Below are 27,875 nucleotides of genomic sequence, written 5' to 3'. Positions count from 1 at the left end.
TATAAGTTACACGACGGATCATTTGCGCAATGTTATTTGCTGCCGTGGCGAAGAGTGTGTCTTCTCTCGCGAACTCCGTGCTACGACGGGAGAGAAACGCGGCATGAGCGGCGTTCTAAAACGTCACGTTCTGGCCCTTTCGTGTGCGTCTAGGCTCCTCGAGCAGCTGCGTTTCCAGCAGATTTCCTTACGAAGGTCGTCGTTAATGGTCTGCCTTCAACGCGAGTATTTGGGGCAAGCTCGGATGCTCGTCGGCGGGAAAGACGACCGCATGATTGCGATGTGGTTACGCATCACTTGTCGAGCATCGCTGGCGCGTACTGTGCCAGGCTTGCGCCCAGCCTCGTTCGTATTCTGAAAGTGATGTAACGCACTTCACTCGACCTAACGTTGCTTTTACAGACGATGTGTACAGTATTTCTTTCGCCTAATAGGTACCACATGCCCCTTGGATGTTAAAGCTAATACAGAGTTGCTGTATATACCCAGAAGCTTCAGGCCCCGGTCATCCTGTGCAGAGTGTAAGGTATTTGCCTTTCTTTAAGGCAGTGCTACTAGCTTTAAAGTTCAGTCTATCTGCAAAGATATTCAGGACATGATGTGTCTGGTACGCAGGATTGTTTTCCATAATTAGTTCTTATTTTAGATGCCGTTTCCTTTGTTCTCGTAAACAGTAATATGGTCTTTCAATGGGGCTTTATTCATATAGTTTGTTTTGTTGAATTACCTGGTGCAATTTAAAATAGTATGACTGATCCACCCTGAGCATGGAATGTTTTATGATTAATTTTTATGAATGTAATAATTTCTGAGGAATCAGGTATTTCTACAATATAATTTATATAGGCAAGGAACAATAGTGGCCCCAGTATGGACCCTTGGGGCACTCCTTGGTTTAACTTTATCTTTGTAGACATTGTGCTATTAATTTGTACGAACTGATAACGAACATCAAGGTAACTTTTGAAGAGTTTAAGTGCGACTCCACGCACTGCATACCTTGACAATTTATTAATTAACAGTTGGAATGGTATGGAGTCAAATGCCTTTTGAAGATAAAAAAAAAAAGTCCAAGGGTATATTTCTTCCTTTTCCATATGGTCGATTGTCTTATCTTTGATATACAGTAGAGCGTGTTCCATTGACGTACACTTTCTTGAAACCCATATTGACTCTTTGATATTATTTGATGTTTATCAAAAAAGGATGCAACTTTATCGTAACTTACTCCTTCAAATATTCTTGATATTCTTGAAAGCACGGATATTGGTCGATAGTTGGCTAAAGTATTGATATTATTACGATATCATCGAGCGATGCTCAAGGGACGAGCTGCCGCGAGAACGACGACGAAGGGGGTCTTGGCCCTTGGCGCGAGCGAGTGTCGGCCTGGCCGTCTGGCTCCAGTGTAAATAGCCTGTATATAGCCTCTTTCATCTGTGTATTTCCACACGTAACATTCTGGTGGAGGTCAGCGATCCCCGTCCTCATCACGGAACTCCGGAGTGGTCGGTACATCGAGCTTGTCACCATGCCTCTCGGTGACGAGACCGCCTATGCAATGGCTTCGGTTTGTCCGACTGCTCCAATCATCACGGTTGCCCAACATCGTGACCCTGGTGTGTTCTCTGGCCTAGAGGGAGAGGACGTTGACGAATGGATCAAGCTCTATGAACACGCCAGTGCTAATAACAAGTGGGACCCAACGATCATGCTCGCCAATGTCATCTTTTATCTCGGCGGCACCCCACGCGTGTGGCACCAAACGCATGACGACGAGATCACCAGTTGGAACAGTTTCAAAGAAAAGCTCAGGGAACTGTTCGGCGACCCCATTGGGCGCAAGGCTGCCGCGAGAAAGGCTCTTGCGTCTCGTGTTCAGACATCTACAGACCCGTACGTTTCATACATCCTCGACGTCTTGGCTCTATGCCGCAAAGCTGACGATACTATGTCTGAAGCAGATAAAGTGTCGCATGTGTTAAAAGGCATCGCCGACGATGCTTTCAATTTGCTTGTTTTCGGCCACGTCTCGACTATCGACGCCATCATCAAAGAATGCCGTCGCATTGAACAGGCTAAGAGCCGCCGTATCACACAACACATCACGCGGCTACCCAACACTGCTGCTACGTCGACATGTGAGGGTCGACCGTGTCAGACCACCCCCTGTGACGACGCAACCCGCATTGTTCGCCGCGAGCTCGAGGCCGCCTGTTCGCCAGCTTTCTCCGCGACGCCTCCCAATCCACCAGCAACCACGATTGCGATGATTCAGGCCGTCGTCAGACAGGAATTTAAGAACATGGGTCTCAGCTCCGTGTGTTCATCGTCTCCACCCACGGTTCCCCAGTTCTTTAGCAGCCCTCCTCATCCCCGGCAGTCTTTTTCTGCCACATCTCGCCGCAACCGGTCCGCATGGCGTACCCCTGATGACAGGCCGATCTGCTTCCACTGCTGTCGCATCGGCCACGTCGCTCGTCACTGCCGCAACCGATGGCTACCACCTCCTACCACCCTTAAACGAACGGTCTCACTGAGCGTTTGAACCGCACCCTTACACACATGCTATCCAAATACGTTTCAGACGACCACCGTGACTGGGACCAGGCTCTACCTTACATTACCTTCGCGTAGTACAACTGTTCCCGTCTCGACACTGCTGGCTTTTCGCCGTTTTACCTCTTGTATGGCCGTGAACCGACGCTACCACTGGACACTGTGCTTCCGCCCACCACAGCTTCAACTAGCGCTTATGCCCGTGATGCTATCGCCCATGCTCACCATGCTCGCCAACTTGCGCGCACTCGTCTACAAGTCTCTCAAGGCAAACAAAAGCAACGCTACGACCTCCGACACCATGATGTCCATTTTGTGCCTGGCACCCTCGTGTTGCTTTGGTCACCATCACGTAAAGTCGGCCTGTGTGAAAAACTGCTTTCCTGCTACGCAGGCCCATATCGCGTGCTCCACCAAGTGACCCATGTCACCTATGAAATCGTTCTAGCCACGCCCACTATGTCCTCCGCTATGACAACCAGTGACATTGTCCACCGTCGCCCGACTCAAACCCTACAACTCTCCACGCGCCCTGGGCATTTAACAGCACCGCGACGGCGCTTCTGCCGCCGTGGGGTGGTATTACGATATTGACACGTGTACTTGTTTGTCTTTATCGGGCAACACGCTTTACCACCTAACAAATGTTATTGCACAGCGCAGGACGCGTCTGCATGTATCGGAAGTTTCTGGAATGTTATCGATGCTTCTATCCGCTGTCTCTGACCGAACCTTGTGTAATCTGATCGCATGTGTGCGCGACGCGAATAATGTAGAACTTTGTGGAAGGCACGCGGGTCCCAGCGATCACTCTGGAACATTCGACCACTGATGTATAAAAGCCGACGCGCTTGACCCGCTGGTCAGATTTTCGACGATCGCCAGCCGTGTTCGCCGCTATCGTTGTGCTATAAGTGTAGCCTGTTTTGTGGGCACAGGTTCGCCCAATAAAAATTAGTTTTGTCGTTCACAGTATTGCTACTGTGTTCTTTGAAGTCACGACCACGTGACAATATCATCGAGCGATGCTCAAGGGACGAGCCGCCGCGAGAACGACGACGAAGGGGGTCTGTGCCCTTGGCGCGAGCGAGTGTCGGCCTGGTGGTCTGGCTCCAGTGTAAATAGCCTGTATATAGCCTCTTTCATCTTTATCTTTCCACACGTAACAATATCACCACTTTTATTTACTACAGTGACTTTCACCACGTTTAACTGTTCCGGAAATACGCCGGTAGTGAGGGTGAGGTTGATAATATAAGCCAACACATCACAAATCAATGGTGACATCAATTTCAACGCAACAGAGCCTATTTCACCAATCCGTAATGCAACGTTATTTTTAAGCTTTCTGATTATGGCTGTCTACTTCAACCGGATCTGTGAGCACCGAAAAAATAGAATTGGGTGCAACAGACTTACCAGCAGTTGGAGCATTTTCCGTATTTCCATCGGTTACAACATAAGAGTCTGCGTGTATAAAGTTCGTTCATGACCTTGGTTAAACTTTCACCGCTGAATGTTTCGCCATTAATTGTTAGGTCCTGTGTCATATGACAGTCTCTATGTCTGTTTATGAACCCATTTATGACCTCCCATAATTTCCTCTGACCATTGCAAATTTTTTTTTTCAAATAACTTTTAATAGTACACTTTAGCCTTCCTTATGTTTGAAGGTAAAGCATTCCTTTATATCTTGTATTTGTTGTACGCGTCTGTCTCTCGCAAGAGGATGAAATCTCGTTAAGCTCTCTGTCTTTCACCTCTTGCTTTCCTTTTTACCTTCCTCCTCTCCTGAATAGATCGAGCAGTATGCACGAGCTCAAACACGGTGTGCGCAATCTTTGCTACCTGCTGTACATTCCGACGGATTTTGATTGATTGATTGATTGATTGATTGATTGATTGATTGATTGATTGATTGATTGATTGATTGATTGATTGATTGATTGATTGATTGATTGATTGATTGATTGATTGATTGATTGATTGATTGATTTTTCATTTTATAGCACAGCCGTCGTTTCTTCCGGGTTCAGCATAAGTCACGGAGGCTTCGCATACTAGAGTGATGTGCTGCCTGTACAGGAACATATTGCGAGCTCATCCAGTTGATGTCGACAGAAAGAAGCGCAGAAATCCTTGCTTCGGAACCATTTGTGGCTTACGTCATTAAAGATCACAGATGGCGAGCACGGTTTCATAAAGCCACCTTGAGCAGCTCTGCAGAGGTGTAACCAGTGGAGGAACGTGTATTGTTTGTGTCACTTGTACAGCGTCAGACAACTATCTTCTTAAGAAATTACTTTCTTTTAGATCAAGGACTTCTCACATTCGGCACGGACTCAATGCGCAGCCGCCGAAGCCCTACATTACTGACACTGTTTACTCGTAAGCAGCTCCGCGCAAGTTCCGCGCGTCTTAAATCCATTCAATGACCAACTACTCAGCGCACACTCAACGTCAGTCTTGCGCAATCACTCTTAGCTGGACGCCGTGGGAAGGTCGCCCCCAAGGTCAAAGCCAAACATGCCGCGCCCACGCAACGAGGAAACCCTCCACCAACACCCTCTCCGCTTGCAAACTTTGTCCCCTCCTCCATCTCCTTCCTCCGCCAGCAGTGGTGCATATCGGGCACCAGCACAGCAGTAGCCGCCGATCCGCGCCGCACGTCATCAAATTTACCGTGCAGCGCTGCAGGAACCGCCTTTACACCTGCTAGCAGGATAGCGAAATTACTTTTCTGTATTTCTTAGGTTCGCGGACTCGACCACTCGCGGTGAGAGCTGTGCACGTACATTGTAATGTTACTCTAATCGTAGCGTCTGTTCTGTCATAAGTCGGTTGCTGTGGAGAAGAGATATCGAGGTAGCTCGGCTACTCTATCTCTCCATGCTCAACAGCAGAAAAAGTAAAGTAATAAAATCATGGATAATTAAAACTATTAGAAATAAATAACTCTCAGAAATGACAATGAAGATAATCATAATAAAGACAACAATTCCGCAACGAAGAAGGAGACAGCACTCGTACTGTAAGCGAGTATAACGTAAGCGTATATAAGGACGTCCACACAGGTCGCGTGTTTGAGGCCGGCGTTGCGAAGCTCTGTAGCAAGGGGAAATTAAAATCGTCTGTTCAAATTGCGTCGGGGTTGTCTTCAATATATTTGTCTCTTCGAAAACTTTGCCCTCGTGACACTCACAAAAAAGAGAAAGAAGTAAGGGAGAAGCAAAACAAAGTCACAAGCAGTGAGGTGCACGCATGCTTGAGACGCCTCCCCGCGATTTTTCCCCCTTAGTTTACGAGAGAAAAAAACATTTCCAAACATTTTCAGTGGCTACTTTGCTTTCTAGCATGATCCAAACGAGAACAAAGAACTTCTAATGCATTTCCTGACCATTTATTTATTAAGGTTGAAGACTGGGCATGTTGGTATGGCATACTAGATGTTGGATTGCGCAACATTTCGACGGGGGGCACACAAGAGAAAAACACCCAACGGAGCACTCCGTTGTGCGTGTTTCTCTTCTGTGTGTCCCGTCGAAATGCTGCACTATCAAACATCTAGCATTTTCTTATGAAACCTTAAATATATCATCCATGCAGTTGCAGACTCTTCACCTCGATATGCTCGGCTGCACGGACCGTATGTGCTGTAAGAGCAGTATGATAGCTGGCCGGATAGTCAATGCCCATAAGTCTCATAAGCAATGCTGCCCCGGGTGACTCGTGCACATCTGTTTTACTGCACCGAACTACGCAAGCTGATCGGAAGACATGAATCGAGGGCTTCACGCCAATCACGACTGCTCGCCGCACTATCGACGCCGCATGATGCCGCAGAAGAAGCTGCGCTGTTCGTGACGGTTTTGACAGGTCGTGGGAAGTTCACTGTGCGCGCACGATTCTTTGTGTGCTCTGCAAAGACGGCCCGCATGCTTGACCACCAAAGCAATTCAGGGCCATTTGACCGCGGTGTATATCTTCCCCCCCCCCTTTTTTTTTTATCTATTGAAAGGCCAACCAAAGGACAACCCGTATTAGGCGTCATCATGCGAGATGTATGTCTTTCTATTGAATTCTCTGGTGCCGCACAAATGCTTGGGTGTCGCCGTGGGAAAGTACGATAGGAATGCTCACTTGTATGCGTCACTTTATTTTGGAGAGAATAAAATGCACGGTAGTGTTTCGAGAATTTCGTATTCTCTAGCGGTTCCACTAGTTGACCTTAAATGTTTTTAACAGGTAGCGAAATTAGCAATTCGAACCGAGTGCGCGAACTGTTTCGTATAGGTCATATAAAACGGCTAATTTGCTACGTAAAAAGCGTAATTGAAACGTAATTGAAACGACACTGAAACGTCATTGGCTGGCGCGTTCTCAACTTGCGCCAGCCAATTACGTTCACTCATTTCTGCGATGTCACCGTAATGGCGAACTTCAATATCAGCGTCTCGCTCTCTCTAGAAAACTGTGTTTTGGAGCTCTCAGGCACGAATCGCAGGTGCAGCGCGATTTTGTGGCCGGAGACTGTGTTTAATTTTTAGGTAGTCCCACGTAGTGCTGACCTTTCCGCTGGAATACCATAGAATCATCTCCCCTTCGAATATTATACATCTTGCCAACATCACGTACCCCGTCTATTAGGGGCGAGCGAATAGTAATTCTCTAGTCTTAATTCAATATGAATCTAAAAGTGCCAGAAACGAATCGAATATACAGTGCCTTTCTAATGGTTTTCTAATAGTTTTCTAATAATGGGTGACGTTTGATGGAAATAAACATATTAATATTATTATATTATATATTATTATCAATATTCTCATCGTATAATATTCAGAACATTGGCAAGTTTCTGTCATTAATCACCGCATGTTATGAAGTGTTGTTTATTAAAAACTCAAGTAAAGCATTACGAAAAAACAAGCAATTTATTCGCGTTTAGTCAGGCCTCATTACCATTGGCCCTTACTCAGGCCTCATTACACACACTCAGCGGCAGTGGCACCGACGAGACCTTCTTTAAGCATCTAAGAATAATCTGTTGTTACGCAGGAACATTGGAAACCTTTGGAAACTGCTACCATCACACTCCCACGCCAAGAGGGACTGTCATTAGCCCTCAAATAGCCTAGACCCTGCGTTACAGACAGGAACACACAAAAGGCTGCGCTACCGACGAAGACTAGACACACACTCAGCGGCAGTGGCACCGACGAGACTTTTTTCAAGCATCTAAGAATAATATTTTATTACGTAGGAACCACAGAAACCTTTAGAAACTGCTACCATCACATTCCAGCGCCAAGAGGGACTGTCATTGGCCCTCAAGTCAGCATGGGCCCTACGTCAAAGGCAAGAACACACAAAAGGCTGCGCTAGCGACGAAGAATCGACACACACTCAGCGGCAGTGGCACCGACGAGACTTTTTCAAGCATCTAAGAATAATTTGGTATTACGCAGGAACCTCGGAAACCATCAGACTTCAGTGCCAAGAGTGTCTGTCATTGGCCCTCAAGTCAGCACGGACCCTGCGTCACAGACAATAAGACACAAACGGCTGCGCTACCGACGAAAGATCGACACACACTCAGCTGCAGTGGCACCGACGAGACTTTTTCAAGCATCTAAGAATAATCTGGTATTACGCAGGAACCTCGGAAACCATCACACTCCAGTGCCAAGAGGGTCTGTCATTGGCCCTCAAGTCAGCACGGACCCTGCGTCAAAGACAAGAACACACAAAAGGCTGCGCTAGCGACGAAGAATCGACACACACTCAGCGGCAGTGGCACCAACGAGACCTTTTTCAAGCATCTAAGAATGATCTGTTGTCACACAGGTTTTTTTTTCACTTTTATTTTTTATTTACGTTACATGCCACTGCTGCTGAATGATTCCAGTGATACCACTACTGATTTACTTTGATTGCACAAGCACAAGAGCATGTACCTGCGCTTAAATCGGTACTGCTGCTTCAGTGCCGTATGCTTTTTCTTCGCGAGTGCCGTGGCTAATTCTGCTTCCGATATACGTCTGGTTTGTAAGCAATCACTTCTAAAAGATGGCTCGTGCCTTGTCTGTTTATAATGCGGGTATGGATCACCATGCCTGTTTTGGTACGAAAAAGACTACCTACAAAGTAACGGCAGACACTGCTAAAAAAGCTGATGTCAAACATGTGTAATTTCAGCTGCTCGAGGCCCCCCAAAAGTCAAACAAAGCAGGTACAGAACGAGCAGTCGTTCACTGAAAAGATGCTAATAGAAATCAACAAAAAGCTTTGTGAACTGCCAGATATCAAACAGAAGCTAGATGTCCTTTTCCAGGTCAAAGAAACTGTGAAAAGTAAGGGAAAGTCTATCCAGCATCTTTCAGACCAGTACAATCAAGTACTTGCAGAAATGAAGGTTCAGTCAACTGAGACCGTTGCTTTAAAGGAAAAAGTTGAAAAGATTGAGTCAGTGAACACTGACCAGGGAGCTGTGGAACTGCGACAACAAATAAACAGTCTAGAACGATATAGTAGAAGGAATAATTTAGAAGCACATGGACTTGCGCAAGCTGAAAATGAAAATCTGTTCCAAAAGGTTAATGTTATTGCTGAGGACTTAGGGCTGCTCAGTTGACTAAACAGGACGTAGAAGGCCTTCATGGACTGCCAAATAAACGTAGCAAAACTCCGGCAGTTCTGGTTCGTTTTTCTTCACGTGCAACGAAGGATGAATGGGGGGCAAAGAAGCAAAGTATGAGGGAAGCTACGTCCACGGTCTACTTTCTTGATAATTTAACAGCGCAGAACTAGAGAGAGAGAGAGAGAGAAAGGCTAAGGAAAGACAGGGAGTTTAACCAGAGATTATCTCCGGTTGGCTACCCCGTACTGGGGATGGGCAAAGGGATGCGATAGGTGAGATAGAGAAAAAGATTAAATAAAAAGACCCCCCCTCCACACACACACACGATACAGAACTGTTTCTGTGGACACTGTCACACAGTCTGCGAAGGCGTTCCTAGTGTTACGCAGTGTCACCGTCCAATCCTACAGCGCAGAACAAAAAGCTCACGTGGATGATGAGGGCAAAGGCTACAGAAAAGCAGTATGAATATGCATGGCATAGTATTAGGAAGCTGTTTATGCGGAAGCGCAATGATTAACCGGCAACACAGATTGCATGTGATGCCGACCTGGAAAATAAGATCTAAACTGACGTCGCCGTTCCTGCGTCTTGTTTATCTGTTTCACCTTCCCCCCCCCCCCATCTTTTTTTTTTTTTTTTTTTGTCGTGGCATCACAAATCAGACCATTTTTACTACGATGCTTTATCTTTGAAATCTGCTGTGCGCAGTTCGCCTGTTAACGAAAATGACAGGATGTCAGTTTTTCACGTGAATACTAGAAGCTTAAAAAATAAGCAGTTTGGAAATACAGACGGCTTGGGTTCCATGAATCAGAGATTTGATATACTAGCATACACAAAAGCATGGTTCACAAGTTAAAATGATATATCCTTCCCTAGGTACAAATTTGAAGGGGTGTTCAGAAAAAACCGTAGAGGCGGTGGCGTAGCATTCTACGTTAAAGAAAATCTTCAGTATGAAGTTTTGTCAGACTTTTCTCTTGTTCGTACGCACTACTAATCGATTGCTGTGAAATGTTGTGGAACCCTGGTTGTTTGCATTTATCGACCCCCATGTAGAGAAATAGCTGAATTTGTTCAGTTTGTACGTGATCTGCTTGATTATGCATGTATCCTAAATATGTCTGTTGTTCAGTGGGAGATTTCAATAATGATATTTTGTCAAACAGCTCCCCACGACGTTTTTTTATGAAGCCATTGATACATTTTACTGCACCAATGTTATCCAGTCACCAACAAGAATAACCTTAGAGTGACTTGTTAATGATCTGTGTGTCACAAATCATGACTCTTGCCTAGTGTTCCATCTGGTGTGCGTACATTTGATTTAAGTGACCACCTACCTATATTCTGCTTTTCCCCGGTTAATAAGAAAGCGGAAGAACTGTCAGTTCAACAAATCGTATACCGAAGTTTCAATGAAGATAATCTGGCTACGTTTAGATCTATGATAGAAAGCATTAAATGGAGCGATGTTTACAAAGAGAAGAATCCTAGTATAGCATGCAATATCTTCCTTGAGTTAGTAGAAAGCAAATATGATAGCGCATTTCCTTTGTTAGTAAAAAAAAGCCTACAAAAAGTCTCGAAAGCCATGGGTAACAAGGGAGTTGTACAAACGAATTGTAGCACGTGACAAGCTTTTTGATAAATTTATCCGATTAGAAGACCCAGTCATACTCAAGGAATATAAAAAAATTAAGAAATAAGTTACGTTGTGATATGAAAAGGCACGGAAAGAATACTACAAGAATAAATTTGCCGCAGTTTCAAACTGTCCTAAGAAAATCTGGAATTATCTTAGCGACCTTATGAGAAGGGCTACTTGTGATATTCCTAGCACATTAACACTGAATAATGTCGACTACAGTGGCGTTGCTTTGGTAGACAAATCTAATGCGCATTTCTTATTCTCTGATGAATCGGTTCAAAAACAAGATAGATAGCATGAACTCGATCAATTTTTCGCCTCTCCAGTTGTAAGTCCTGTATTCTTAAAGTCGTACACTGAACATAAAGTGTTCACGTTCCTTCGAAACCTAGATAAGTCCACTGCGGTTGGAGCAGATGATTAAGGTCGAACCCATTATTGCTGTTGCCGATCTAATCAGCTCCCCACTACAGCCTGTATGTATTGATGCTTTAGACCAACGTGTTTTTCCAGAAGGTATGAAAATTGCAAGAGTGGTTGTTTTGCACAAAGGTGGCCCCTATGACAACATAAATAACTATAAGCCTATATCTGTCCTTCCTTTGTTTTCAGAACTACTGGAATATTTGATAAAACATAGACTATGTAAGTTTCTTGACACCAGACAAATTCTTGTGAAAGAAAAGTTCGGTTTTCGTGAGAGGAAGTCAATTGGAATGACACTGCTTAGTATAAAGGAAAAAAATGCTTTCTAATATGGATGAGAAACGATTCACAGTGGGATATTTCTTTAGATTTCAGAAAGGTATATTATTCTATAAAATACGATATTTTATTTTACAAGCTTCCGTTTTATGTCATTCGAGGAGTTGCCTTAAATCTGATTCGCAGTTACCTTTCCGGTCTCGTGCAGTATACATGTTTGAATGGCCATCAGTCACAAACGAAACGATTAATATATGGTGCACCACAAGGGTCTATTCTAGGTCCAATATTCTTTATTGTCTACATCAGGGATATAATAGCCATCCCAAGAACTCCTGAAATAATTCTTTATGCAGACGATACCAGTGTATTCATTTCTGGTATGCATCTCGATAATATACATGCCAAGGCTAATGCATGGTTACAAGAATTATCATTATGGTTAAATATAACTAAACTCGAATTAAATGTTAATAAAACAAATGATATTGTACTTAAAGTACGCAATAAACCTGATGATTCTGAACTTCAACTTACACTTGAAAACAATGTAATTGAACGTGTTTCTTTCTACAAGTTCTTACGTGTCCTTCTTGAAGAACACTTGAGCTGGTCCCAGCATATTAATAAAATTAATGCCAACTTATCAATGTCACTCTGTGTGCTGTACAAAATTAGAAACATTGTTCCCATATGGCTGAAATGGCAGTTATATTACACTATAATTCATTTATATCTTCACTATTCTATACTGATTTGGGGGTCTACAACTAAAACTAATCTTATGAGGTTGATAACATTACGGAAAAAGGCGACACGATATCTCGAGAATCTCGCTTGCAACAGCTACATAGGTTTGCACTTTTTAGAACACTCGGTTCTAAAAGTGAATCAATCAGACGTGTTGAAATTGCTCTCTTACGTCTTTAACGAAATCAAGCTCAATCCTTGAAATTTCTTGAATTGCACTCTAGTAGTAATGTGCCTTACAAATTAAGGCGCGACCATTACAGAATCCCACTTATACGGACCAATTACGGAACCCAGATGCTTTCATACTTAATTTCCAGTCTTCTCAGCAGACATACACAGGCCATAGAAATTATTTAGAAATTCGTTTCCTGAACTGTTTAAAAATAATGTTAAAGCTTATCTCCTTTCCTGTCCTAATGACTAATAAGTGGTGTATACAGAATTTTTTATGATCCTCAGTTTCCCTCATGTGTACGATTTTTCCTTTATGATTGCAAAATTTTTCACCTTGTTCCGCTGTTTACTTTGCATAAAACTGTGTTCTGTATGTAACGATAGCGTATTATGTTCTTGTTTCCGTTGCTACATGCTCTGAGTGTGTGCATTCGGGTGCTGCATGCTGGGGTCCCATCAGGCAGAGTACATCTGCCTTTTGCCCTTGTATCCGGGACCTTGTTGTCTGAAATAAAGAACTGAATTAATTCATTCATTCATTCATTCAGTTCTTTATTTCAGACCAAAAGTCCGACTCCTGCAGTGACACACAGCATGCTCCACTAAAGGAAGGAAGAAAGGAAAACAAGAGTTGAAAGGGCAGAGAGGTTAACCAGAATAAGTGTGCGGTTGGCTACTCCTCCACTAAACGTAATTATAGTCTTTTGTGTCTATATATATATATATATATATATATATATATATATATATATATATATATATATATATATATATATATATATATATATATATATATATATATATATATATATATATATATATATATATATATATATATATATATATATATATATATATATATAGTCATATCATAAGAAGCGAACAACGGCTCGAAAGACAACATAGGGGAAATTACTTGGGCTTAATAAGTGAAATAAGGAAACGATAAATTGATGGAAATTAAATGGATGAAAAAACAACTTGCCGCGGGTGGGAACCGGACCCACAACCTTCGTATTTCGCGTGCGATGCTCTACCAATTGAGCTACGGCGGCGCCGTTTTCCCATCTACTTTCTTGGGTATTAATGTGTCCTAGTAGAACCCTGGGAGTGTTAGCCAGAGCCACCACTCACAGACCTTGGCGGCGGACGTGGAACGTCCTTTTTGTCGTAGGCGTTACGAGAACGGGATCTTTTTGGATGAAGGCAACTGGTCAATAAACCCACATATGCTACCTGACTCGTTTGTTGGCTTCTTATGATATGACTAATAAAAACGGGTCCCTCGGTTAACGCCCTTCCTTCTCGTTGATATATATATATATATATATATATATATGGCCGCCCGAATAAAATTTATCGCAGTGTTGGCGATTTGAGTTGTTTGAAAAGTATTCGAAAAATATTCCAATTCACGAATAGCGACTATTCCATTCGAATAAGGAACCGAACAGGGCAATATTCGACTAGTTGTGAGAGTTACGAATATTCGCACCGCCCATATTCGCCCGTATGCACTGGCGCGGGCCACTCGGCGAGCGCTCTCTCATTTAGGAGAGTTGGGGATCCGACTGGCTGGTACGGCGCTTTTGGAAACTGAACTATTATAGCAGCGCTGAAGCACAGGACACAGTAAGGTCTGCCTGTGTGACCCCTTACTGTGTCCTGTGTTTTCCCGCTATTGCGCTATATATCGACACATAAGACGTCGGGCGCTGGCGCACTGCCCTTTCACGGCGGCAGGATACTCGTCCGCCGAGGCCCAACCATGCTAAGCAGTAGTCAAAGAAAGCTGTTCGCTTTATAAACGGTTCTAACCGAACGCGTGTCGGGCAGCTTATCAGTCTGATTGCTTTGAATACAAAGATAATTCAATCGCAATTCGCAACGTGCAGCCGCTAGACAAGAACCGTTTAGCGTCGTGGCCACACAGAAGGAGCTGATCGTTCTGCTGACACGTCGCTCCAGGTGCTGTGCTTGTATATAGAGCACGTTTGTACAAAGAGCGCACAGCAAAACATTCACCTCATTCCTAATGTTTCGTCGCCATTCGAGGTTGACATCTACGCATCGTAAGTCATATGCCACTTCCCGCTTTTTACAGAATGTCCCTCGCATGGAAGTTTTTTTTTTCTGCATCGCCTAAACGGCTGTGACAACGGCGGACCATAATTTTTTTTGGGCCGATGTAGTCAACAACATCATCATCAGCCTACTTATGTTCACTGCAGGACGAAGATCTCTTCCTGCGATCTCTAATTACCCCTGCCCTGCGCCAACCGATTCCAACTTGCGCATGCAAATTTGCTATTTCATCACCCCACCTAGTTTTCTGCCGTCTCCGATTGCATTTATTTACTTTGTGATGGCGCAGTCACCCCACTGTAAATAAACGGGACATTCAAATCGTATATGCATTCTGCAGGAAACCAAGAGTCGCGTCTAAAAGAACAAGTCACGAAGAAGGAAAACTAAGGTCTGTAACTCCCATAGCTTCGAAACTATCATGCCTGGAATGTGCGGTCATTGAACCGACGGGCGTTATCCAACGCAGTCCGTCGTGGCCGATTATAGCCAGCGCGATTCGGTGCTTCAGGCGCCGTTTTCTTTCTTATACTTCTTTTACTCACTCTGGCACGCTGCAAACTTCCACATTTGGCCAAGGTCTTTTCCACGAGTGAGTATAAACAGCGGGTAATCTGTAGCGAGAAACCAAACGTTTCAAGTACCCCGTCTTTTCTAACGGCATTTTTTCAACGCGATTTTCATTTGCAATACTTCAGACCCTAGGCGTTCAGAGAATAAGTACAAAACACAGTACAGTGAAAAACCCTGAAATCTCGCATTTACCACAGGTAGAAAAGACGATGGTCGTGCGCAAACCACTGAAACCGCCTCAAGGCACGTACGTGAAAAGAAAAAAAAGAAAAAGCTTCCTGCTGCTTCGGAAGCGGTCGCCCGAAATGCACGGCTCTAAAACCCTGCAAACACAAACATTCCTGCGCTTTTCTTTAAGACTCTCCTCCGAACATCTCCAAATGAACACGGGCTTTTGCTACACGTTAGGCACATTGCGGCGGCAGGCCGTCTGCTTTCGTGGTTTTTTTTTCTTTTTTTTTAACGACTTACCCCAAGACTAGCTTCCGTCTCTGAGCCCTCTCCAAGAACGCCTTTGTCCGGCGCTTCGGGCTGCACACCGCGCGTCGGAAACGCGGGGTGCATGTCACGCTATATAGAGGCGTATGTATATATCGTTATCCATGCCAGTGCGAAAGCGCGTCTGGTTCGGGTTAAAGACCCGTTCCCTTCTGTTCAGCCATCGCGGCTCATGAATATGCATTCAATCGCTTCCTCGGCTGGTCAAAGGGACATGATCTTCCCTGTTAAGCTCTCACTCGCGAACGAAAAAACAGCGTCGCTCGTACGAAAGACAGTGCATTCAATTATGCACTGTCGCGAGATTTCATTTGCCTGTACTGACTTTCAAACTTGCTGACGCTGTCACGGAATCTGTGTCCCCAAAAGTGTGCAGCGCTCTGTAAACCAGAGTCAACCGGTCGAGCATCGAATTCACAAAGCATTGCGAGCGTGCGTTATTGAATTTTTTTTTTCAATCAATCAATCAATCAATATTTATTTTTGACAGAACAAATACAAGATGGGTATAAGTACACATTCGGAGGTCCCGAAGTAACAACTGTCGGGGGGACCTCCTAACAAAACATGAAAAGGGGATAGTAGGATCGTGGCAAACAGTGAGTCGTCATATATTATACAGTTTCTACATCGGAAATACACGATAAGATAGAAAAAAAATCTCTTAACAATATCACAGGTATATACACAGAGTTAAAAAGAAGAAAAATAATTGAAGAAATCTTAAAAATAACATGCAACAATTCAAACGAGGATAAATGGCACGTAAAGCTAACAACGAGGAGAAGTATCAATTAAGGCAAAATTTAGTAACTCGGTAATTGAAAAGTACATTGCGTAATGTTAAAGTGAACAACATACTAATTAATTCTAGGTTTGTTAAATTATGTTACGCGTCAGATAAAGTGTTCATGAAATGCTCCTTCGTTCTACGCTTGAATGATAATAATGTAGATGTCTTCATGTCAGATGGTATAGAATTCCAAACAGAAATGCCTGAAAACGCGACGGTAAATTTCCCATAGTTAGTTCTTGCTTTTGGAAGAAGAAGATTGAGTTGAGCTGAAAATCTTGTGTTGTTATAATTGATGAGGCTAGAGCGACTAAAACCTGGAATATTAAACTCGGTATTTATAAGACGAAACATAAGCAGCGACAGCTTATGATTGAATAACCTGCGTAAAGGTAAAACATTTAGGGAACGGAATATTGGAGCAGAGGGAGATGTATGCGATTGGAATGCAATTAATCGTAATGCCTGCTTTTGCAAAACTTCTAACTGATGAAGATGTGTGGTATATGTATTACCCCAAGATGACAGGCAGTATGAGAGATGACTGTGTATATACGCGTAATATAAAGACATGAGAATGGTTTGCTGGAAAAAAGAGGGAGTTTTTATTATGATGTGAATACCAAATGAGATTTTTTGAATAAGTGATTGAATATGGCACTGGAACTTTAGCTTTTCATCTAGTACTACACCAAGAAATTTAGTAGACGTGGATCTTGCAAATACATTATTATTTAGAGACACTACAATAGAGTCAATGTGCAAAGATTTTGAAGAATGGAATACCATAAATGTTGTCTTAGATGGGTTGATGGTTAGTTTGTTTTTTACACACCATGAATGAACATTCGTTAGGTCAGCGTTAAGTTTATCCTGCAATGCAAATAAATTTTTATCAGATGCGAAAATGGTGGTGTCATCAGCGTAAAGAAGGCAGTGCGCATGTGTTAATATTTCTGGCAAGTCATTAATGAATATGAGAAATAAAAGTGGCCCAAGTATTGATCCCTGAGGGACACCTGTATTTACAGTTTTTGATGAGGACAAGACACCATTAAATTCGACTATATATTATCGGTCAATTAGGTAGTTGCGAATTATTTGTAAAGGCGGTCCAGAAATGCCATATGATTCAAGTTTACTTAAAAGAATACGATGGTTAATTGTATCAAACGCCTTGGTGAAATCAATAAAGAGAGCACCAACTAAGAGGCCTTGATCGATGGCTAATTTGACCCTCTCAGTAAATGTAATAAGCGCTAATTCAGTTGAAAAATTGTCACGAAAACCAAATTGATCAGGAGTTAAAAGATTAAATTTGGATAAGTATTTAGTTAAGCGATTATGTATAAGTTTTTCGATGACCTTACTAAAGAAAGACAAAATGCAGATAGGACGATAATTACTCGTGCACTTATGGTCACCTTTTTTAAATACTGGGATTATTTTACTTGTCTTGAGGCGATTAGGAAAGTTGCCATCTATAAATAGTCTATTTACTATATGTGCTAACGCAGGTGAGATTTCGTTAGACACAAGCTTAATGCTAGAGGGGCGTATCAAGTCGAGGCCCGGACTGGTTGTTTTAAGAGAATTGATAATGTTACATACTTCCAGCAATGTTGTGGGGAACAGGTAAAATGAATGAGAACAGCGCGGAAAACTAAGCAATGTTAATTGAATTGAATTTCATTGGCATAATTTGACAATTTACAAAAAATGGAATTGCAATGATGCATCTCAATCTCTTGCTTGAGGCTAGTTGGGATTCATTCAAGTATAATTGCGAAAACGAGGTGTCCCATAACAAAACAAGAATGATACAAACAAAAATATTTTTACTGACATTATAACATTTGAGAACTAGTGATAACACGATTACTACTCCGCAATACTATTTTAAATGTTTCCGGCATTTATAAAGACGAGTTTCACAATATTACCACGCATACTGTTACAATTGTACGAGCAGCACATCCATGTATGTACAGAGCGTAAGTACAACACAATTATACATGGTAGTCAATTCAAAATGATTACTCGTCCTGAAAAAAATGTTTTTAGCAGTTAATATATTACGTGGCTATATATAACGTAGGAAATGTCTTTTCAATGCTAAAAAGAAATTCGTACACTTTTCTAGCTTTAGTAGAAGGTTGTTCCATACGGCGACTTCATTAGCTGTAAGTTTTGTCTTACCATATATATTTTTTTTGTCTGCCGAGTGAGGTAGTTACCTTTTACTTTGTTACGGCTTTCGTAGCGAGAACATAAAAAAATGTGATGAGCAGACTGGATAGCTGGTGATAATACTAAAATGGACGATTAGTGCAGTTTTATAATCAATTAAAGTGGTGAACGGCCGTGACATTCAAGCTTCGGAAGTGTGGTACCGTATGTGCAGTGTAGTCTGAATTTGTCATAGAGCTTATTGCTCTCTTCTGGAGTATTATGACTCGTTCTAGATATGTGAAGTATGTTTGACTTCAGGTAACTAAACAGTAACTTAAGTGGCTATGAAGTATACTGAAATAAATTATTCGTAATGTCGGTATGTCAAATATGGCTCAGCATTTGTACAAGAGAAAACAAGCTTTACTAAGTTTCTTGCAGACTTCGTTGACGTGAGGTTTCCAGTTAAAAGATTCCTCAACTATAACGCCTAGGTATTTTATAGAATTCACTCCTTCTAGCGCTGAATTACTTATTGTGAGTGTACATGAGTGTACATCCAGAATTTTTCGCGGTGAATTAAAAACAATATACTTGGTTTTCTGGGCATTTAAAGATAGTTTGTTTAAAGAGAACCACTTGTGGATATCATCAAGCTCTAAATTCGCACAAAAAAAGGCATGGTGCGGGGAGTCTTGGGCACATATGAGAGCTGTATCGTCAGCATACATAAATATTGAAAAGTATCTTATGACACGAGGAAGGTCGTTAATGTATATTGAGAAAAATATTGGTCCGGGAACTGAGTCTTGGGGTACACTTATAGTTGTTTCAAGAAATTCGGACCGGGTATCAGTATTTGCACTGACTGAAGTTTACGGTTTTCTGGATAATTTTTAAAGAATTCTAGGCACATTCCACGAAAACCATAACATTCTAGTTTGTTTAATAATATGCTGCGGTTGACAGTATCACAGGCTTTTTTTTAGGTCAGAAAATATACCCAAAACGTTTCTATTGTCATTTAAGTGGTATTTAATAAGTTCAGGTAAGGACAAGATAATTTATCGGAATGTAAAGGTTCTAATGAAGCGCTCTGTGGTGTGTGTTTCTCTTCTGTGTGTGTGTCGTCCAAATTTTGCGCAATCTAACCTCTAATCTCAAATAAGCGTTCAAAATTATGCAAGGAGGCTGGTAGCTTTTGACTGGGGGCACGATAAACGACTACAATAACTTCGTGTTGGCATTTGGCAACAATCATCTCAAGCTCGGACGAATATGATTGGTCCGCGTCTGCGACTCAGCCTACCGAGGCGTTAAGTGGAGTCATCCTGTACAAAAATATATGCCTATTAGTCTATGGCGAGCCTCTTGACAGCTCTATTCAGTGTATTCTGTAACAACCCTAGATTGCCCATACTATACATTGTATAATCCATAAACATGTAAATCCATAAGGGCAACAAGTCCACGGCCTGTCTTCGGATGGAAGAAAAATGAGAGCAGAATACAGCCTGGCTACCTGGAGTAACGTTCGACTAGCCACCCTGCATCGGCGTAAATAGAACGGAAAATAAGAGAATGAAAGATAAGATAAAAAAGAGAAAAGAAGAATCAGTGCGAGTTCTCATAACCTGTCATGTCAGTACATAGCGCAATAACTCGTTTAATAATGCTCAGTTTAGTGCCTATCGTCTGCAGACTGTGTATCAATTGTTGTGGGAGAAATGGGAACTGTAGACGCAGAATGGAAAATTTGCGTCTGCAGAGTGTCTAGCATGCGAAAGGCTTTGCGAATTCGGCTCCTCGTTAGCTGATGTCAACTTTGACTTTCAAAACGCGACACGGTTTTAGCAGTAAAATGGCGACGGCTGTCGCCCCGTCGCGTTTGCTGCCGAGTGTCGCTGATTCTCCCTAGCACGGAGGCGCAGGCAACAAAACTAAAACATTTACTAGGCGTCTCGACTTCGGCCACAGCAGCCGTCTCTCAAATAGGCTTCGTTTGCAACGCACATCAGCTTGCATCGTCGATTATTGATGCAAACATTGCACTCATAATTGGCCACATTAAACAGCTTTAACGCTTCTTAGCTGCAGTAAGACTGAAAGGCGGGTTAGTTGGCCTGACTTCATTGCAGAAAGTTTTGCGCACGCTAAACGGCGACAACAAGAAAAGGACAGAAAGACCAGCGCAGTTTATAATAATAACTGCGCTGGTCTTTGTGTCCTTGTCTTGTTGTCGTCGTTCAGTGTGCGCGAAACATTCCACAGTGCTTCTTGGTTGTCTCTGTGAAGCGAAAACATGCAAATTCGACACTGGATTGCCAAAAAGGAATTCGAACGCGCCAGACATGCAAAAGAAAGAAAGAAAGAAAGAAAGAAAGAAAGAAAGAAAGAAAGAAAGAAAGAAAGAAAGAAAGAAAGAAAGAAAGAAAGAACAAGTTGGGAGGCACCGTCGTGTATAGTACCGCAGCTTTGCCTGGTCTGTGTCAGAACTGCGAGCTTGCACATTTCGAATTTCAAGCCGATGGACTCCCAAAGTGCGTTAATAACTTCTGCGTACACATTTTCGTGGCGAATGCTTAAATTTAGACGTCAGAAAAATAAAGAACGGCTACTATACGAACACGGACGTGCGACAAAACGAATGAAAGTGTGTGCGTGCAAGACAAGAAGGAAGTATATGCAGTCACGACAGAGCGTTTCCAAAGCTGAATCATAAAGACAACCGCGTTCCACTTGTCACGGTTCGTTACTCGAGAAAGCGAGTCAGCTTCAGCTTCGAAAGCCAAAGCAAGGCGTTGCATTTCTCTCACTTTTCGCCAGCGACGATCTGCGAACATCCAGAGGGCGCATAGAGTCAGCACGCGCCTAACGAACTGGAAGCGCTGCGTTCGGACCGCCTGCATTTTGACGTTTATCTCGGCAAGGCGTTTCTGCTTGATAAGAGTATAACATTGCCCTTCCCTCAATTCCACCTTCATTTTCTTTCTTTTTCACCAATCTGCAAACAGAGCACTGGCGGCCGCGTTAATGAAAGAAATCAAAAAGAAAGAAATAATGCTGCCAGCATAAAACTACGTTATCTCACTGATGTTCATTATTGAGTCTGCGTTGGCCAGCTTTACTGTGGACTGATTGTACAGTACAGCTTCCCAGTACAGCATGCAGAACAGGCAACTGGCATTGGGCAAACATTAATTACCTAAAATAAAATCAATGTTTACGGCCTGGCTGTCCTAACTAAATATCACGGAATTACCAATTAAGACAAAATTAATTGGACCTCTGTCAAAGGTGAATTTTAGCGCAAAAAAATATCTTAATTATAAGAGAGACATATATATCATAGCGTGATTAAAGCAAAGTGGACGGGGTGGTTGCGGGCTTTACTGATTGAAATATACTACAATAATAAAATAAAGCCTATAATACAAGACAGTCTTCTTGATTAACATTTTTCTTCGTATTACGAAGACTTGTATTCGTGTCTTCAGTTGAAGGGATTGACAGCAAGGTTATTTCTTGATGGGAAGATCCGGATGTCCGTCCAAGACCCATGTAGTTTGCGCTTGTGTTACTTGTGTCGAAGAAATTGTTCTCGCTGCGTCCAGGATTGTATACGGCCAGCTGTTTACACCCAGCTGCACGCCCGCATCAGCCACAGTAAAATCGAGTGAAAGCTCTCTGGAATGTCGGCTGAATGCGACTTGGAATTCCGGAGCAGATGCTGATAGGGCACACCTTGCTTTGCACGCACTGCAGTCGCCAAGAGATCAAGAACGACAAGTACGCGTGCGATGAAGCCTTGTGTGAAAATGATACTGCTGCAAAACCGGTCAGCGGCACCGCTTTTTGGAGATATTCTGGTGCACCTGCTGACACACTTTTATCTTTGCCTTCTCCCCATAACTCCATTATTTTAGTAACTAACTCGATGGGTGGTCGAACACGTATCTATATAAACAAACATTTTTACACAAACCCAACACAACGAATTATTGTCGGCGGTGCGATTCAATGATCAGCAAATAACACAATCTAACCGCTACCCGCAAAGGCGTTTGTCAATTACATTAATTAAATGGTATTTTGTCTTCACTTGTGGCCTGCACGGCTTCGGAAAACAATAAAGAAGAGCCGAGAATCGGCGATGATCGACAATTTTCGGTTCGATAACAGACAATGTATGTACTTATATGTATATTATATTATTATGTTATACTATGCGTGAAATTATTACGTGTATGTAAATTTTATGTATAGCATTTATATATTTTAACAGTTCATACGACAACGTAACAGGGAGACTATAATTTGCGGAGCAGTTTTATAGAGGAAGGCCTTGGGAAAAGCGCTACAGATTATCTAAAGGAAGTATACTGGAATAATACGTGGGAATACCGGAACGTGGGAAAGGCTAACAAATGACGCGGCAGTGGATGTATCTGGAAAGGTACCCATTGCAACCTATCATCTTTATGGTACACGTTATAAGCATGGAGAGGAGGCTAGAGGCAAGGAAGTTAGGTTATGACGTGGCACTAGAGGCGATCGAAGCAGCGTTTTTCTGGTTTAATGTACGCCGACAGCACCGTATTTGTCATGTGTGCAGACAGAGACAGCTTCTTGCAGCTCTAAGTGGAAACGAGGGCGAAGCTCTTGAATCTAACTTCAGTATAACGACATCGGGCGTCATGGCATGACTGATATCAGCTGGCCACAATACAGGAGAATGAGATACCAAGTGTAGCTGAGCGAAGCTACCAGACACATAAAAAAAGTGAAGTGATCAAAGCGAAAGGCACGAGAAACGCTGTCATAATTAAACAGAACGCTACGAGGGTTAAGAAGAAAGTGTGTATCTAGTATAGGAGCTCTACAAGAAGTCGTAATGGTTACCGAGCTCACGCTTGGTGACTCGGTGCTGTGCTTAAAATATGAAGTGCATTCAGGACTGAAGATTAACCGTGGGACCGTTGAAAAGCTAGCATTTAGAGTGTATGAAAAAAACCACAAGCGAAGCTGTAGAGGGAGGCACGGCTTCGACTTTGGAAGTGCGCGAGAGGCCTAGAACAAAATCGGCTTCGAAGGACGACTGCAAAACATGAATAAAAATTGGCGGGCGGCTAAATTAAATTATTTAGGCGTGCCCATACAGGAAAAATGTTGACTCGCAGTGGAGAAACAAGCCAGGACTCTAACCGGCAAATATTAAGCTAAAGTGGCGGACCGCGACATAGAAAAGGATGTTAAATGTAAGCCAGAGATGTGGAAACAACGTACTTGATAGGAGCCACGAAGTAGTTATATAAAGCTATATTGAACAGCAAAAAAAAGATCAAAAAGGAACATTTTTTATGGTAAATCAAATGGCTGTGCCGTACCGTTCGAAGCCAGATCAGAGTGTCTGAGAGCGCGTAGTTATAAGCCAAAATTTTCAGATGGTGATGACCCTCGCATATCGTGTGAAGATGGTGCCGAAACCATTGATCGTATAATGTCAGAATGTCCAAGTATCCACCCAGCGATAAATGTGGAATCAATGGGCTTGGCCGAGGCTTTAGGTTTTAGGACATCAGGGAAAACATGAACGAAATGGTTGGAAAGGCTACAGTCAAAGTCGGCTGGAATGTTGGCAGTGAAAATGAAGGCATAACATGCAATGAAGCGAACTTTCAACTGTGAATAATGTAGCTTAGTGCATGAAGATAGTTAAAGGTTTAAATATACCAGAAAGCTTCAAGGAAAGAGCTTGGTGGCGTGTACCACCATTTCAAGGAGATGCTCACGTCATGATCATCATCATCATGTATGAAAACAAGTGTTCGCGTGTAAAAATTTATAAATTTTCTCAAACGGCATGTGCTTTCATGTTCAAGTGCAACTAATATTCCTTTTATCAGCGGCTGACTAGGGCGAACGTCATGCGAACTCTTTCCTTATTCTCATAGTGATGACATCAATGGCGACCTATATATGTTCGCATCAACTTATCGAATGTGAAAGCTCTCTCTGAAGGGAAAACTGACAATTTTGAGATTTAGAAACACCTGTCAGTTACTTTATGATGATTTCATATTTACCTTCAGTGTCCTATTAACACTCGATGACGATAAACCGATGTATACGATCGAGTGTATTGGTACAGTAACACAGTTCCACAACGAATATTGCGATGGTAAGCAAATATGTGGCGCCGAGTCACATGGTCGACCAGGCGAAAAGCACCTGTTTTACTGCCTGGTTCCGACGAAGCAGGCTACCACAATAGAACTGGTATATGCTCTGATCAGGGTGAAGCCGTGCAACCAGTGCAATTAAGCCCGCAGTTCAGTTTGAAATCCGTTCAAGAAGAGGAAGAAAACTAGTGAAAGTGGAAAGGGCATCGCCTGCGATTACTTCAACTTCCTCACTGTTGGCCGTGCTTATGATTTGTCACGTGGCCAGAGGAGTCACAGCCTTTACTGTCGCCTACGCTAGACGGATTAGCAGAAGCTTGGCGTTTTATGCTGCTATCCATCCGCCTGTCTGGTTCTCTAATCTAAACTTAACCGCGTCTGCAGAACGCTTGCAAGAGAGTCCACTATGTGTACCTTCCTTTATGACATAGTGTCTGTTCTGCTTGGCGTCTGCAGGTGGTGTCGCTGGCGACCTGCCTACTTTCCCGCGCCACAGAAGCCCATGGCAGAGCCGCTCCCAGGAAGAATAGGCGTCTTCTGTGAGTATAGCGGTCGCGCTTCGTAAGAACAGTGGCGTTATCTCTGGACTCCTGTTTTGTGTAGCCATTGTAACAAAGGATGGAAATCACTTCCCTTTTTCAAACCGAAAGATACGACCCCCAACGTCTCCCATGTGTATCCCCTGTCAAAATTTTCAAACCACTGGGCGAGTTACAAGAGATGTCGCTGTGTTGCGACTCCTGCAATCTCCCCTCTATTTGCAACTTTAAACATTGAGAAGCACTCTGGCCGATCTCGATGTAGCTGAAGAATGCCCAAAGTTCCCCGCTACCCGGCAGCAACTTCATATTGCCCTTTTGAAATTTCTGGCTGAGTCTGTCAAAGAGTAAAGCCCGCCATTGCACTGCATGCGATCCCCACTAATGTGGCGACGACAGTCGCAAAATCGTCAAGGCGCGACTTATGGAGGGCATGCGTGATTGACGCAGGGACCTTCCTCTGGAGTGGCCTCGCCCTCGGCGACGCGACCCGACGGCGCCACCCTCAGGTCCCCCCGATCTAGGCTACGTGCGCTCGGCCGAATGCTGCCCGTCCGTGACTGAGGCCATCCAGCCACTCGGCGGCGTCTCCATCACGGGCCGCATCCTGGAGCTGTACCGAGAGCCCAACGCCACGCAACGCTTCTACCAGACGTCGTGCCGGGAGCAAGTCAAGGGCCGGCCCTGCCGCTACGTCCGCTCCAAATACGAAGCACAATCGCGCTGCGTCCAGACCTACAGCTACATGTACGCGTTGGTGCGCGAGTTCCAGTCCGATGGGCCCTGGCGGCTCGACTACATCCGCTACCGCAGCGGATGCTCCTGCCAGGTGCACCGGCCCAGAGGGTACCCGCTCAGCCTGCTCGCCAGCAGGCCTTGATTTCCTGTCTCCCTTTCTCCCGCCTGGAGGACGACGTGGCGAGACCTGGCGTGGACCTGTCCGGAGAATAGCGCAGTACCGCTGCTGCTGACGCCCAACTGTTGGACGCGCACGTGCTGTGACGACTGACGCGTCGTGAGACTTTCAGCGCGTGTCAAAAGATGCACAAGCATTTTGTCACTGTCGTTTGGTATGGAAAGGTCTATACGTTCGAGGTGTAAGTAAAACTCGGAGCTGCTAAACGGACGGTAGAAACAGTAAGTGATAGGCGAAGGCCAGCAACCGGCGCTCTCGTTATCTCATGTTCTGTCGTGCCAGCTAAGCTTCCCTGTACTCCTCCAGCTCCATCACTGGTCAGTGCTGTACGCTGACTCATTATTCCCATCCGAGTCACTGAACCTTTCGCAACACGCAGCATGCATGGCACCGTGATCGAGCAGTGCACGCGGCCGAGAGGCTCACCGAGACGATTACTTCGCGTCCACTCAACCTACGAAAGCGCCGAAAGCTTCTCTAGCGACTTCAGCCATGCCCAGATGACTGTGCCATTCAGATGCACCAGACGACACGTACGTCTCGATGTCCGTGTCTCGTAAGATGTGAACGGTTCGCACTCCAACGCCGCACGCCGCGGTTCTTCCGTGCGTTTACGCCCCCGTTGGAACAACCGAAAATACTCACATATCAAAAACACGCATGCCAGGTTGGCACGTGCATACAATCAAAACTCCTGCTGTGTTCATTGAATGCAATGTCGGAGAGTACAGCGCATAAAGCGGCTGTCGTTTCCGGTCTTCGTCGTGTCATATACAATAATCGTCGCCGTCACGAACGTATTCGTGCACCGAGAAGTGGGCCTGCATCACCTGGAGCTACGAGGCGCTTGTGAGCGTTTAAGTAAGGCTGGTATATAGTAGCGCGCTCAATCCAGTACAGCGGCCCCGGGGCTGCATATTGTTGATTTCGCGGCAGCTGCTGACGTATATGGGTTGTATTTTGATTGCGACTTGGGTGATGTGACGCCGTGCACTGTTGTAGACAAAAGATCGTAACGTCTTTAATGTTTTCTGCTTGTTGCATGTGTATCACTACATTTCGATCTCATTCCATTTCAGTTAGTGAAGTTGCTGGAAGGGAACCGACAGGTTTTGACTTCCACATCATTTTGCACTGATGATGACACGCGGTCGACTATATACATACAACGGTCACCAGTATTGCAGAATTCAAGCCGGCGACGGCGAATACACTTCATGTTGCGAGTTAAAAAGCGAGGTAGCCTGTTGGCGAAATGGTAGTGACTATAACGGATCATGAGGAACGAAGACGCACTGGTCTGTAGACTTGAAATGACGTAACTTCTACCCACTGTCACTGTGACTTGGTCGCTCGGAATATTGCGAAGCTGTACAACAAGTGGGGGGGGGGGGGAGGATGTTACATGAAGCCACGCAAGGAGAGATATCCTGAAAAGGCGCAGTGCACGACGGCAAACTTGGTTCACCGTCAGCCAAGGCAACCAATGTGAGGATCTTCCCGGGTGCTAGCAGATAAACGCAATGCCCTCTGGAAGTTGTAATGAAGGCCGTAGTTTTTGTGAGTGACCCTGTGACGAACAGCAACATTCGACACACCCTGCGAATACTTTACGGTTGAAACTGCGCGTGTTTT

The 27,875-nt window shown here is 43.8% G+C and overlaps 1 protein-coding gene across 1 annotated transcript in view; it reads left to right on the top strand.

Annotated features, from left to right (window-relative positions):
• Nucleotides 1-27,606, top strand: part of LOC142570812 (uncharacterized) — a 143,732-nt gene extending 116,126 nt beyond the window's left edge. Inside the window, exons 3-4 of the mRNA XM_075679132.1 lie at nt 25,242-25,324; nt 25,775-27,606. Of these exons, the coding sequence (XP_075535247.1) occupies nt 25,242-25,324; nt 25,775-26,204 (513 nt within the window). The 3' untranslated portion in view covers nt 26,205-27,606. The remainder of the gene's footprint in view (nt 1-25,241; nt 25,325-25,774) is intronic.
• The last annotated feature ends 269 nt before the right edge of the window (nt 27,607-27,875 follow it).

This window comes from Dermacentor variabilis, chromosome 2, assembly GCF_050947875.1.
Source record: "Dermacentor variabilis isolate Ectoservices chromosome 2, ASM5094787v1, whole genome shotgun sequence".
Classification (NCBI taxonomy): Eukaryota; Metazoa; Arthropoda; class Arachnida; order Ixodida; family Ixodidae; genus Dermacentor; species Dermacentor variabilis.
Note: the sequence above shows the minus strand (reverse complement) of the source record. Positions and strands in the feature narration are given on the sequence as shown.